General features: G+C 38.0%; 1 protein-coding gene across 3 annotated transcripts in view; it reads left to right on the top strand.

Annotated features, from left to right (window-relative positions):
- The window catches only part of bcorl1 (BCL6 corepressor-like 1), a 152,391-nt gene that overhangs the window by 73,572 nt on the left and 64,546 nt on the right, over positions 1–14,273 (top strand). For 2 of the 3 annotated variants that reach the window (XM_039766045.1, XM_039766047.1), the window contains one exon: positions 3,623–3,760. In XM_039766045.1, the coding sequence (XP_039621979.1) occupies positions 3,623–3,760 (138 nt within the window). Of the gene's footprint in view, positions 1–794; positions 971–3,622; positions 3,761–14,273 lie in introns of those variants that run through there. The other variant, XM_039766046.1, reaches the window with a different exon arrangement.

Below are 14,273 nucleotides of genomic sequence, written 5' to 3' on the forward strand. Positions count from 1 at the left end.
GGCAGCAGTGGAAAGCCGCGTTGCACTTGATGCTGCGACGGGTTGCACCGCCCTTACCATTGTCAGCGGCCGTATCCGCGCGTAAGCTATGTGTCAATGACACGCATACTTTGACACACAAACACGCGCACTCAGAAATGTCGATCGTCTTTTAACATCGTTAAACGTGTAGCGGGAAAGACGGTTCGCAACATCTCGCTTCCTTTTTTTTCGTGCAGCTAGACCATACTATGGCTTGGACGACCCTCGTCGTTTGATTTTAAAAAGCCCTGTGTAGTTTATTGCATCCCCCTCCCCCTTCTCCCTACTCCGACTCGCAGGGCCAGTCCGTAGAATCTTTCACGCAGTCAGGTACACAGTAAGCGATGGGTAGCACAAATATAACGGGCAGCATTTTTCTTCTACTTGTGTTTATTTCGCTTTATTACCAAGCCACCTTCGTGGCTTATCGCGTTCTGTCAGCGCACTTCTAACTCACTTTAACGATCCTACCATAGGTGGTGTTTAAGCCATTTGACGGGGACATTTTATATTTTCAGGCGCCTCTTAGCGCTGGCAAACGTGTAATACGTTTTTTTTCTGTACTAGCCTCATCGCTATTTTCACTTTGCTGTTAAGCTTTTTTCAGTTTAGCGCACCGTTGCGATCCCCTTTCCCCTTCAGCTGCTGGGGGACCCGCGCTGACCACTGGGATATGTAGTCCCAGCTCCTCCCTTGCGGAACGACTGAGAAAAGAAGGGCGGGGACTGAAACACTACAAGTCCCAGCCTCTGTACTTTTCATCTGCTCTCTCTTGCTCGCTCTCATCGGAGCTGAGAGATACGGTACGGACAGTCTTGACGAATTCCCCTTTGGACTTTCGGAACCGTGAAACGGCCCGGATTGGAGAACTAGCCCATACCTCGTCGATAGGAGTGGGGTGAACTCTTAAGCTTTGTGCAGTTTTGTTAAAAGCAAATTAGACGATAAGGTATTTTGTTTATTACAATTTGATATAAAATGTTAGCTACGAATTTGGTTACGCGCTGGAATCGGTTCGGTCCGGTGTTGTTTTTTTAACTCATTAGCAGAAGTCGGGTGGCGGACGTTCTAAAGAGCGGAAGATATTATTTTATTAGTGTGCACATTATGGGATATACACATTTCTGCATTTTGAAGGCTGCCTGAAATCGGGGAGGCTCGAGTTCGCTGCGCAGGGATCGTTCCGAGTCGCCTGGCGTTGTTTTGAAGTAGCCCTCGAACGACTAAGTACCTGTGCGAGGCTGTCAAACCAAGTTAACGTGGAATTCCTGCTTTGCGCTCTGCCGTCACTCGCGACTCGCATTATTTTCCCTTAAATTACTGAAATACGTATCATTTACCAACAAAAAGTTCTGGTGGTGGAGGCGTAATACCCCCCCTCCTTTCTTTTTCATTGTGGCCTGGGATAGGTAAACTTCTCCGAATGACTTTTTAACGTATTACACCCAGATGGCATCAGAAATCCTACTTCTGCTTTTCTTCGTCCTTTAGTGTAGTTTGAAGTGTTAGTGGCCACTACATCGCTGGTATCCAATTTGGATGCTGATAGTCTGCCTGTTGACTTTTTATAACGTGATGATTTTTTTGTTGTTTTATTGACAACGCACCTTAAAAACCCATTATTGAGAACGGAGATTTTTGAGGACGAAAGTGATTTTTGTGTGTAATATTTATATATTAGGTCTGTATTTGGGAAGAATGTAGATTTTTAATATTGTGTATTTAAAGTTGGATGTATTTTGTGCTAAATGTGTGTTTTGATACCTGGTACATGTACATTTTACACTTACTATTAAGTCATGACATGCATATTTTAACCCTAGTTTCTCGATATTTTGTTTATTTTTTGGAAAAAAAAATAATATTTTAGCTTACCCCATTACTCTGCTGAAGCATTTACTCTTCCCAGCTATTTCAGTCTTCAGCAAAATCCTTGAATAAGTATGTATTCAGTATTTGTAATTTGGAGCCAAATCTAAAGTTGATTTTGTAGATGGAAAGAGAGTGCCTGGATTTCAGCATAATTCTGGGCAGAAGTGCCTTCATTGTGAAGTTTTAACGTTCTCCCTCTGTATTTATGGTTTTACTCTTAGTTTCCTGGTTTTCTCCCAATAGTTCAAATTTTTTGCTATCCAGTTGACCAGAGAGTTTAAATTCCTGAGGGGTGGGTGCGGGCACAGTCGGATGTCCCATCCAAGGTTCTTGCTTGTTTCTCATGCTGTAGAGTGTTACTTAGCATTGATATTTGGCAACTGGCCTTAATTTGTAAGTTATAGTTTTAAAATGCTCTTTAGTATAAAACTAAGGATGGAATAGCAGAATACCACACTGGCCTGTTTATAGGAGTTAGTGACATTTCTTTTTCATGTTTAATTTACTTATTTGTTTGATTTTTGAATTGCTTTAGGAATGTCACTTACCATATTTGTTTATCAGATGTTTCTTGTCTTGAGAGATTTCTTTAATTTTCTTCTTCTTCACTGTGTTGCAAGAGGTCAGTAGTCTTGTACTTCTAAACTAATCTAAATCCAGGGGAAGTTCCTGTGACACACAGGAGGTGTGTAGATAAAAGGTGTCATACAGTGTACTGTAACTGTTTGGAACTCCATGACTGTGGAACTTCAAAATCATGTTAGAAAATTGTCTTTTTGCAAGTTATAATCCTGTCTTGCACCTGCTGCTTCGAGGATTAGTAGATATGATAATATATGTATAAAAAGAGCTGATTTTTAAATTTACACATGTTGTTTTGATATTCAGAGTTGCTTAGGTTGAAGAATATAAAATAGGAATTCCAAGAAGTAAAGAAGGCCATGCAGCCTATGCAGGATCACTCCATATTTTTATTTTTCATTCATAAGATTCTGGAAGAAGTCAAGAAAGCATACATCTCAATTGTTGTAGTGATAAACTTTGTAATATGTAACACACAGATACTGTAATAGTCTTAATTTTTGGGCTAACATGATTCAAGCCATGTCCCATCTGTTTATTTCAAAAGCTAATATCTCAGAAAACCTATCCAAAGTGCATTCTTCTTAGTTCTCTTCAATCACCTCTTGTACAGCTAGCAGCTTCCAACAGAAATATTTTGGACATTTTTGTCCCGTTTATTTTGTTGAAAGACTTCTACAGTATATGTTTTGCCTTGTTCTTTACTTTCCTAGATTGTGAAGGGTAATATTTCTACAGCATTTCCATTTCATTTAGTTCCTATATTCCTGACAGCAGTGGTGTTTACTTTAAATTCTGCCAGTTTCTTTTTGGAGAATATACTTTTTTATTTGTAGGGCTTTATTATTACTAGTAACTGTGTAAAATACCATTGTAAGATGGCAAGAAACTGGAATCAGTAGTATTATTGAGAACAAGTGTTGATAGAGTGTTTGAGAATGCTTATAAAAAAAAAGTAAGTATGAGAGCCGTGCAATACTGTTTATACCATTTTTTGCCTAGTAAATGTCCGCTATTGGAATAGATGCCAGTGTTATGTTGCCCTGCTCAAGATAAAAAATAAAAAACTCAGGCTTACAGAAATGACTTGGAATTGTTAAGAACAGAAATCATCTCACTTATACTTTTGCTCATATTTTTTCTTTAGGAGAATTCTTCCAGACTGTGCTGTGCCCACAGTTGTGCCCGGCCTGGTTGCCATGGTTTCTGCACCTCCTCTCTGCAACAGTGTACACGACTGGGTCAACAGCGATCGTATTCGGATGTGTGGGATTAGTGAGGAAAGGTGGGTAAGATGGCAGACAAGTTCCTTCTTCTCCTACCCCTCTGCCTTCCTAAAACAAGAGTCTCAAAACTTTACGTCTCAGACTTTTGTTAAACATGATTTAAATTCAACATTTGAAGAGTATTGACCGGTGATGTGATATTTATTTATTTATTTTTTCTGAATCAATGCTTCAAATAATATTTTTAATTAGTTTGCCATACCTTAATACATGTATGCAGGTATAAGTTATCTAGGCTGGGAGGAACACTTTGTCTCCCTGCTTATATCTTAAATAATTTGAAAAAATTAAATTACTAGATCAACAAAATGGAAGTGTAGGAGAGAGCTAGTTTAGCCCCCTTGTGTCAGCTTCAAGCTAGTTGAATTTCCACTTGTGTGGAGGTTTCATTTTCTCATCAAGTGAATTTGGATTTCTTGGGCGGAAGTTCTGTTTTCCTGTCACAGACATGAATGTTATATTATGTTAAACTAAAAATTTAGATGGCCTTAGTGGGAAAGTCTGCCCACCGTTGGGCTGGCATCATACTCAGGAGAGGTTGCTCCTCGCTTGTTGACTACTCATAGGCCTTGATTACAAAAACTTGCAAGCAGAAAAATAGATTGATGGGTGAATTGTTTAACGAAAAGGAAAATCTGTGGACTGCTATATTTTTTATAGCTACAAAACATTCTTCCTGTTACATACTAAAATTATTATTATAAAGTGCATATTTGCTGTGTCCATGCACAATATGTAATATCACTACAGTACAATGGAACATGCAAAAAATTATGGACACAATTAAAAAAATATTGTCTTAATTTTGGAAAGTAAAAGAAAAATAGGTAAACAGTATATTATAGTCTTCATGTTTTCTGTAATCTGAACATTTTTCAATGGATCTTGTACAGTTTATCTTTCTAGAGCTAAAACTGTAACCAAGTTTTAGCAGACTCTGCTTCTTGCAATATTGTAACTTTTTAATGTCTGTGATAGAACAGAACAATGTAAAGGCACAGTGGTCAGAAGTGTGGCCTAAATAGCTCCAGAGACCTAGGTCACATTCCCAATATTGCCATTGTGTGGGGTTTGTATATTTTTTACTTGTTTGCTTGAGTTTTTTGTTGATTAGTTAGTTGATCACTATAAATTGGACTGAGTTTGCAGTTTGTGCACCGAATAGGGTTAGTGCACACTGCAATAGATAAAATGCAAGCCCTCAAAAATTTGATGGATGATAAACTGTTCACTGTTAATATAAATATATGATTTATGGGTGAATATGAATAGATGTGCAGTTGTGTGAATGTTGTACACCATTTGTTTAGTTATGTTTTTGTCTGAGTGGATATAATCTGAATTGTTAAGTATCAAAACAAAAATGCTACAAGATAAACCAAAGAGATTAGGTCTTCACTCTGGGCCATGTTCTGTTACCAGAAGCTAGACATCCTTCATAAACTGTTGAGAATTAAAAAAAATAATAATTTTGTGCTGTGGACATGCCACAATGGCTTCATGAGTCTTAGATTTTGTTACATTTAATTACATGAATTCAGTTTTTTCAGTACAAGATCATAAGGACCAAACACCCATCCTAGCAGCAGAAGGAGCATGCTAGAATCCACAGTCGTTCTTTTGTGAGGCACAGTTGTATAGATTGTCATGCTTACTCAAACTGAGACCCTTTCCTGTCACCAGCTGCCCAAGAAGCTTTCATCTGAACTTTGAGTGAAAACCATATTCCCAGGCAGAACCAATAACATGCCAAGAACATACACAGTATGCACAGAAGCAACCCAGTCTATAAAGAAACTAGTGTCTAAGGTCCATAATAATTATACAGAACTGTAAATAACATTCTAGAGTGATTCAATTATTATTGTTTTTTATTTGTTGGTAATGTGGTATGCATTTAATATTTTTAGAGTCTATAAAGAAATCCATAATTTTTCGATAGATCGTTATTTGAACCCAGGGAAATTTGACTTTTTACAGAAGCTCATTGAATAAAAAATATATAGACACACACACAAAAACACACACTATAGTTGAACACACACCTGAGTGGCTGAAAACTAAGAAAACTTCTGACTTGGGAGTTACAGTCACAGTGAAATATATTAATTGCATATTGCCGTTAGTATGAAGGAGCCCCAGTAGCGTTTCTTGACACATTTCTGTCGAATAATTCATTGGCTGGAAGTACTCAGTGTTAGTGTGTCAGAGAGAGGATGTGCCGTATTGTTCATAATAGCACTCAGTGTTGTTTTAATTCTCTCCTTCGCTATTACCTCTAGGGTGTCCATACTGCATCCCATAACCGAGCCTGCCCATTAAATTAGCTTATTGATTCAGTGGGCCTCTAATTAAGTGATTTTATCAGCCCATCACGCCACAGTGTAGATAATCACACTGCACATCACAGAGTTACAGAAGATGTGAAGGATGTTATTTCCCACATTAAAGGAATGCAGTCTCCTAAGGAAAAAGAGCCTCCTCTGGCTTTTCTGATCTAGTTCCTCTGTATTCCAAGACCAGTCCAAACCTCAAGTACTTGTAGGAGTGCACAACATCTACATCTACTCCCTGGATAGTGACCAGACATAGAGACTATTTGGTGTCGTTAAAGTCAGTAACCAGTTCCTTGGATTTGCTAATTTTGAAAATGCAGACAATTCTTTCTGCACCAAGAAACAAATTTTTCTACCTGACTCCAATACTCTGGTTCATCCCCCTTATCGATACACCCCATTAGGCAGAGTCTTCTAAGAATTTCTGCAAGTGACAAGAATTGGTATACTACTAATATTCTCCTTATAAAGTAAACAGAAAAGGAGATGTGACTGTTTCTGCGATGGGCTGGCGCCCTGCCCAGGGATGGTTTCCTGCCTTGCGCCCTGTGTTAGCTGGGATTGGCTCCAGCAGACCCTCGTGACCCTGTAGTTAGAATATAGCGGGTTGGATAATGGATGGATGGATGGACATGACTGTTTCTTGTGGTGCTCCAGTGATGCTCATATCCATATCAGAGACACAGTTCTTGAGTCACATAAACCGTGGTCTGTCCGACAGATAATACATTATACAGGACACCATAGGAGAAATAAAAAAAAAAAGTAATCCTTACAATGCTGCCAAACTTTGCCCTGGCATCCGCTACTCTAGTATTTGTCTGATGGGCAAACTACATTGGGTCCAGGTGGTCTACCCCAAGAAGACTCTTATGGTTCTCAACGTTTAAATCTTTTATAAAAAATTGCAATTTTAACATCATACTTCTTTGCCTTTACTTCATGAATTCAAGCTGAAGTATAGGCTCTGACTCCTTTTTAGCTGTAAAATCAGTTTAAGTGGGTTAATTAAATAGATTGATTAATGCTCTCTTGTTTTTGCTTTGGAGTTCTGCGTCTTAATTTTTACATGGATTTAGGTGGATACATTGTGTTGTTTTGTATATTTTCTCCTAAAAAGTTTTGTAGCTTTAGTCTTCAAACTGTTTTGAAATGTTTTTCAAGATAAGGTAGTGTTGATTTACAAATTTAGTCATATTTTTGAGCAAAATGTATATACATTATTTGTCTAGAAAACAGTTGACAGTTTTTGCTGCAGAATTAATTACAAACATTGAAACATACAACTGACACTCTTGTTTAAGTTGTTGAACAATTTTACAGTTTAGACAAATGTACCTACAAAGCGGCAGAAAAATCAGCATTTAATATTCTGTTTAAATGCCTTTTGTAACTTTATTTCAAAAACCAGAGTCTTGGGGATATAAGCCATTTGCCATGTGTCCTACGCTTCTCTGACAAGATTCCATAATAAACAATGGGCCTCTGTCAACAGAACCAAAAGCACATGATGGAATTTTTATTGGTTATTTAGAAAGGGAATTTGGGGAATATACTGAACAGAATCCTGAATGTTAGACTATAAATGGGCTGTTTTAACATTCTGCTATGCTTATTTCTAATTTTTTGTCTCTCTCGTTGGTTTCTCTCGTTTATTTTTATATTCATGGCTGACACAGACTATGTAATACTGGTATGTTCCTCTTCATAGAAGGGCAGTTCCATGTACATAATTTCAATTAAACTTGCTTTATATGCCTAGTCCTCTATATAGCTTAAGTATTACTCAGGAGTATCAATAACTGAATGTGCTTATTTCGGTTCGCAAATGCTTGTGTGTTTCGCCTTTTCTACCATCAAAAACAATGGAATCTGTTGTAGATTTCTTTATACATAAAAAATTATTTCCATCACAGAGATTGTAATATACTAATTTACTCAAACTGAAGTAAAGTCTAAGCATATAGTGCTTCTCATACTGTGTACATCATCAGCTGGACATCAGAAAGAATCCAGTGATGTATTAAACGTAATACCGCTACATCAGAATTAGGGAATCCATTCCCGGGAATTCGGGAATCCCGCATTTCATTCCCGGAAATCCCAGGCTCCCGGGGATGACACAGTGCACGGGCATCTCACATGTGAACAGTTTTAGAACGACTGACACTTATTTTTAATAAAATTACTATAATATGTTGACACAAATTAAAGACTAACACCTTATCTACAAGCAGTTCATGCTGTCATAACATGTATCTTTAGTTGCGGTAATAAGAGTGTAGAAAGCACAACGTCCTCACTGGTGGTGCAGTAGTAGTGCTGTTGCTTTGCAATAAGAAGAATGTGGAAGATTGTTGGTTCAATTCCTGGTTCCTCCCTCTGTGGATAGCGCTTTGAGTACTGAGAAAAGTGCTATATAAATGTAATGAATTATTATTATTAACGTGTCCAGATTGCGGCCATCCAGGCAAGAGTGCACCTTCGTGCAGAAGTACGCCAGCCGCTGAGAAAGCACGCTCTGCCTTCACTGAACTTTTACACGCTATATATGCAAGCTTGGCCATTCCCGTTTATCCGGGAATTACAGCAATTTCATTCCCGGGAATGAAAAATGTCCGGAAATCCCAGGCTCCCGGTAATCGGATTCCCTAATCAGACTGGTTTACAGTTTGTTTCTTCTTCTCATCATCACGGGCCTCATGTATAACGCTGTGCGTAGAATTCACACTATAACATGGCGTGCAGACAAAAGAGGAAATGTACTAACGCACGAAAAAATCCAGATGCATAAATCTGTGCGTACGCCAACTTCCATGTTCTTCCGCTACATAAATGCCGGTCAGCGTGAAAAGTAACGCATGTGCATGCGCCTGCTGTTCCACCCCAACTCCTCCCAGAATTATATCAATTTGAATATGCAAATAAATATAAATAGCCCTTAAGCTCAGCCTTCTGTGAAAAGGCAATGGCAAAAGCAAGAGGGAAAATAGAAGAATTTCAGCGAATACCAAGTGGAGGCAAAGAAAAACGTACTATTTGTTGGTTTAAACAGTGATATAAACAACAAAAGGAAGTTGATCGCGTTACATAGCATGTCGGAGAAACTCGAAAGTTCACGTTCACAAAGTCGCATAGTGCCCGAAATAAAAAAGAAGTTGTCAGATATAAAAGTCGCCGTTAAAATGCGAGTTGTAGCCCACCGTCTTGAGTGTCATGTGAAACTTTATTAAGGTACAGATACAAAAAAAAAAAAGACACACAGTGGGGCACACGCATGAAATGTAAACTTTAATCCCTAAATTTCCACTTTAATCACATAGTTTATTTTGTCGTTAAAGTAGAATATCATAAAGTTAATCTTAAAATCGTTTAATTTACTAGTTTCTCAATCCCATTGTAACTAAAGTAGCACGTTAAATGCTTTGTTTTGTATTTGATCTTTGAACTACGTGCTTCCGGGCTTTCTCTTCCATTCGACAGGACACAGAATCCATTACATTTGTGACATTACAGCTCTCTGAATAATTAAAATACTGAGATGTATATGTGATATAATTTTCATGCTGATAGGAGTTAAAGCATGTTATTAAACATGGGAACACGATGGCACAGTGATTGTTCATGTCTCACGCAAGATGCGTGCTGCGCCGTGTGCTACCTTCAATGAAATACTTTATTGTAGCAGTACTGTCTCTTTCAAACGTACTAACCTCCAATTCCTATCCTTACTTTTCTTTCTTCAAATACCCAATCACCACACAATCAGCTCTGTAATAGACGTTAAGCCATCTGTAAGCTTAGAACACTGATTCTTCAAAACTTTTAAGGAACATCGAAATATCTTCGTAGTACATGTTTAATTATTCTATCCATCTATCCTTTCAGTGTCACGTCAGCACCAGAAACAATACAGTGCGAGGCAGGAACAATCTGTGAACGGAGCACCAGCAGCTCGCTAGCGCTGCAGCACCATGTAGTTAAAGTTTTATCTGTATAATAAACATATTTTGGCGCATTTCATCTTAAAAATGATATTTTCATCATATGTAAATACGCGTTTTATAAAGTGGCTCAGGTTGTGCGATATTATAACTGTAGTGCAAGTTTACAGTGAGGTGATTGTACTAATAAGTACGAACAGTTCTACAAGGAGCACTTGATGGACTGATGGAGTGCGTTTAGAGTTCTTGTGATGAAACTGTTTCTGAACCGTGAGTTCAGTACAGGAAAGGCTCTGAAGCGTTTGTCATATGGGAGCAGTTCAATAGACAGCTTGGCTGAGGCAGTGTGTGCTTGATGCTGTATACTGATAATTCTGTTTCCAATCAGCTGCTATACAGCTGTGATTCACACTCGGATACAGTGATATAAATACTCTGAGTGGTGCAGTGATAGTAATATGGAAAAAGATGATCCGAGGTGCAGTGAGAGTAACAATGCTAAAGCAGTTTTTGGTATTTGGAATAGTTTGACCATTCTGTGGACCATTATATTGTTACAGGTTAATTACAATCAGATGCATTAAATTGATAAACAATATGTAGTTAATTTCAGTGTATTTATAAAGTCGCATAAGGGATGTGGATCTAAAAAAGAAAGGATAACCACACAGGAACAGTAGGGCTGCTTTGACGGTGGGTGCCGCCAGTCTGCAAAACCGAGCAGAGAACTTGCGTACGACAGGGTATGAGCTACCATGGAAATGCGCGTGGCTTTACGGCAAGTTTAGGTTTTATACATCGCGATATGAACGTGGAAATGTTCTTACGCAACATTTTTGTTATACATGAGGCCCCAGGACTGAGTCAAGGTAGGGACTTTGTGCAAATTCTTTACCTGTGATTACATTAATGAATTAGAAATGCCTTACTTTTGTAATAGATCATTTTTTAATAAGTGTCATATTTATTATGAAATAGATTTTTGAATGTATTATTGCTACTCTTGCACTGTGAGATAGGATAACAACTTTGGATAATATCTTCATAGTAATTTAGATATTCTAGAGTATATTGCAGGATTTCTGGGACATAAAGGCATGACACAAAGACTTAAGGGTAAAAACAACTTAAGGTGCCTAGACCTTTTTTTTTTTCCCCCTGAGGAATCTTTTACTTACAAGTCACTTTACTCAATCTATACCACAGTACATTTAGACTTGACACTTGTATCCCTTTAAGTGTGTTGTATATAAAAATGACTTATTTAAATGGAACAGTTTCTTGACTTTTTCATTGCATACTATACTTTTGGTTTGAATTTTTTAATGCAGACACGCATAAGTATATTATTTTATACTATTATTATGTGTGGCTTCAAATCTTTTTTTTTTTAATTAATTTTATTGCAATCCATACAAAGCAATCAAGTTTTTACAAAAAGAAAAATTGAGTTAAAGAACAGATCGATCCTCACCCCTGAGAGCAAGCCAAACGGCGTAAAATTTAAGGCTTGTAAACATACCTAAATTAATAAATTCTCTGTTCTTCATGAACTTATTTTAAAATATTACTGATTAGATCCTGCCATGTTTTGAAAAAAGTCTGTACGGATCCTCTGAGTATTTGATTTTTTCCAATTTCAAATTATATAACTCGTCGGTTTCCCACTGACTTATAAGAGGAGACTTTGGGTTCTTCCAGTTTATCAGAATAAGTCTGCGTAGGTGCCTAGACCTTTTACAGTTAAAAGTGTCAGAACTGCATGGAAACCTGGGATGGGATGTCCCAGGATACTCTAAAAACATACAATCAAACATATACCTTATACCGTAAGTATCTTCAGAGTGTTCTATAAAGCTACTTCTTAGTCAGAGCTCAAGTGAGTTTTGAACTGGTAGCTTAGAATTGTGATTGGAAATTAGGAAGCTAAGTCAAGTCCAGTTTATTGTCATGTGTACAATGAAATTCTTACTTGCTTATCTCATCAGAACAGTTGGTGAAGGAAAAATACCAATAAAAGACATGCACATAAAAACACAGATAAAAATACATTCTGTTCAAAAAATATATGCAGGTGAGCCGCAAACTTAAAGCCACTGACAGGTGAAGAGAATAAAATAAATTATTTTGTTACAGTGACACTTGTAATGTGGTGGAATGTATTAGGCACCAAATAAACAGTTCTTGAAGTGTTGGAAGCATGAGAAATGGAGAAGCATAAGGATCTGAGTGACTCTGACAAAGTCGAAATTGTCATGGGTAGACGACAGGATCAGAGCATCTCCAAAATGACAGATCATGTGGGGTGTTAGTAGCTACCAAAAATGGTCCAAGGAAGGACAACCAGTGAACTGGCAACAGGGTGATGGGCTCCCAGGGTTCATTGATGCACATGGGGAGTGAAAGCTAGTCTGTTGATATCACAAAAGAGCTGATGAAGCACAAATTGCTGAAAAACTTAAAGCTGCCTATGAGGGAAAGGTGTCTGGGCACATAGTTTGCTGCATATGGGGCTGAGTAGCTGCAAGGTGGTCAAAATGCTAATTTTTTGCCTTAATTTTAATTTCCTTTCTATTTAAGACTTAAACCCCTTCTTTCTTTTTTTTCTATAATTAGCAGCCAAACATTAATGAGATATAAAATGAGTCAAAGCAGGACATCATATAATACTTTAAACCAAAGAATGGTCTTGATAATGTTGATCTGCTCAGGTCCACAAAATATTTTGACAGTGGTGTTAGAAAAAAAAATCAACAGTTTTGTAAATGTCTGGTCATCTTTTGACTTACTTCATATCTTATTGCTGCTTTAGTATTATTTAAGAAAACAATTATGCAATTTAGTAAACTGTAATCTTAAAAAATAACTTATTTCAAATGAAGGGGAAAGTAGTTAATTAGCAACAAAATCGGGTCACTAATTAAGCAAAGGGTTGGAATGAAAACCAGCAGCCACAGTTGCACTGCAGGACAAGAGATGGAGACACCTGTTTTAGATCATATAAAATGGCTGAATGTGTGTGCTTTGTTTAAATAAAGGGCAGCAGGATGCATCATGGGACAAGGGAAGCCGGTGGAAGCTGTGTGATGCTCTGGGCACTGTCCTGCTGGGAAACCTTGGGTCCAGAAATTCATAAGACCTACCTAAAGATTGTTGCAGATCATGTACACTCCTTCATACCAAAGGTTACCCTGATGACGATAGCCTCTTTCAGTAGTTTAATGCGCCCTGCCACAAGGCAAAAATTGTTCAGGAATGGCTTGAAGAATATGATAATGAGTTCAGGGTATTGACTTGTCCTCCATATTCCACAGATCGCAATCTCAATCCAATCCGAAACATGGAGGCCTATTCTTGTAACTTAAAGACATAAAGGATCTTGGTGCCAGATACCACAGGACACCTTCAGAGATCTTGAAGAATCCAACTGTGTACAGTGCTGTTTTGGCAGAACTTTCGGCACCGACACAATATTAGGCAGGTGGTGTTAATATTATGGATGATCTGGTCTGATGATCTGATCTGGACCCCTGGTTAAAATGAGTGAAAAATGTTATAAAAAAAATAGGGCTGGGCAAATTAATGTGTTATTATCGCGTTAACGCATTAATTAATTAACGGCGACAATTGTTTTATTACGTGTTAACGCAGTTTTTGTTATTATTATTTTGAAAGCTTCAATCTCACTAGCGATCGATAGAGATCAGTGACAGCACTTTTTGATACGCTTTTTGCTACGCTAGGAGGAAAGTTAGCTTTGTTGATTTGACGTTGATTCCCTGCACATGCATGAGTAGCAAGAGCAAACAGCTTCTAAAATGGCATGTGGAGAGATACCAAAATGAATGCTCAAAGCAAATTTTTTTTCATATTTTCGCTGAATCGGACTCTGATTTGTCGGACTCCGATTTTGATGCAAATGATCTAGAGTTGTAAGTCAAAAACGAAAGTGAGGTCCCATTGCTGATCGTGGTGCTAAACACTTTCATGTAGTTGATCCACCTATGCCAAGTTTGCCTGGGAGGACAGACACTTAAGATGACAGGAGATATAAACCATATTGTGTCCCACTGCAACTGCCAACCACGTGCACCTGTCTCGCAAAGAAGGCCAGGCAGCCCGCGAACCATGCATTCCTGCTGGCTGTTGAGCCACCACTACAAACAGGTGCTGACAGCAGGCAAAACAGGCAGCAACAGACGTTTTATGTGAGCTTTTCAGAAAACTTGAGT

Source organism: Polypterus senegalus, chromosome 10 (assembly GCF_016835505.1).
Source record: "Polypterus senegalus isolate Bchr_013 chromosome 10, ASM1683550v1, whole genome shotgun sequence".
In the NCBI taxonomy this organism is placed as follows: Eukaryota; Metazoa; Chordata; class Cladistia; order Polypteriformes; family Polypteridae; genus Polypterus; species Polypterus senegalus.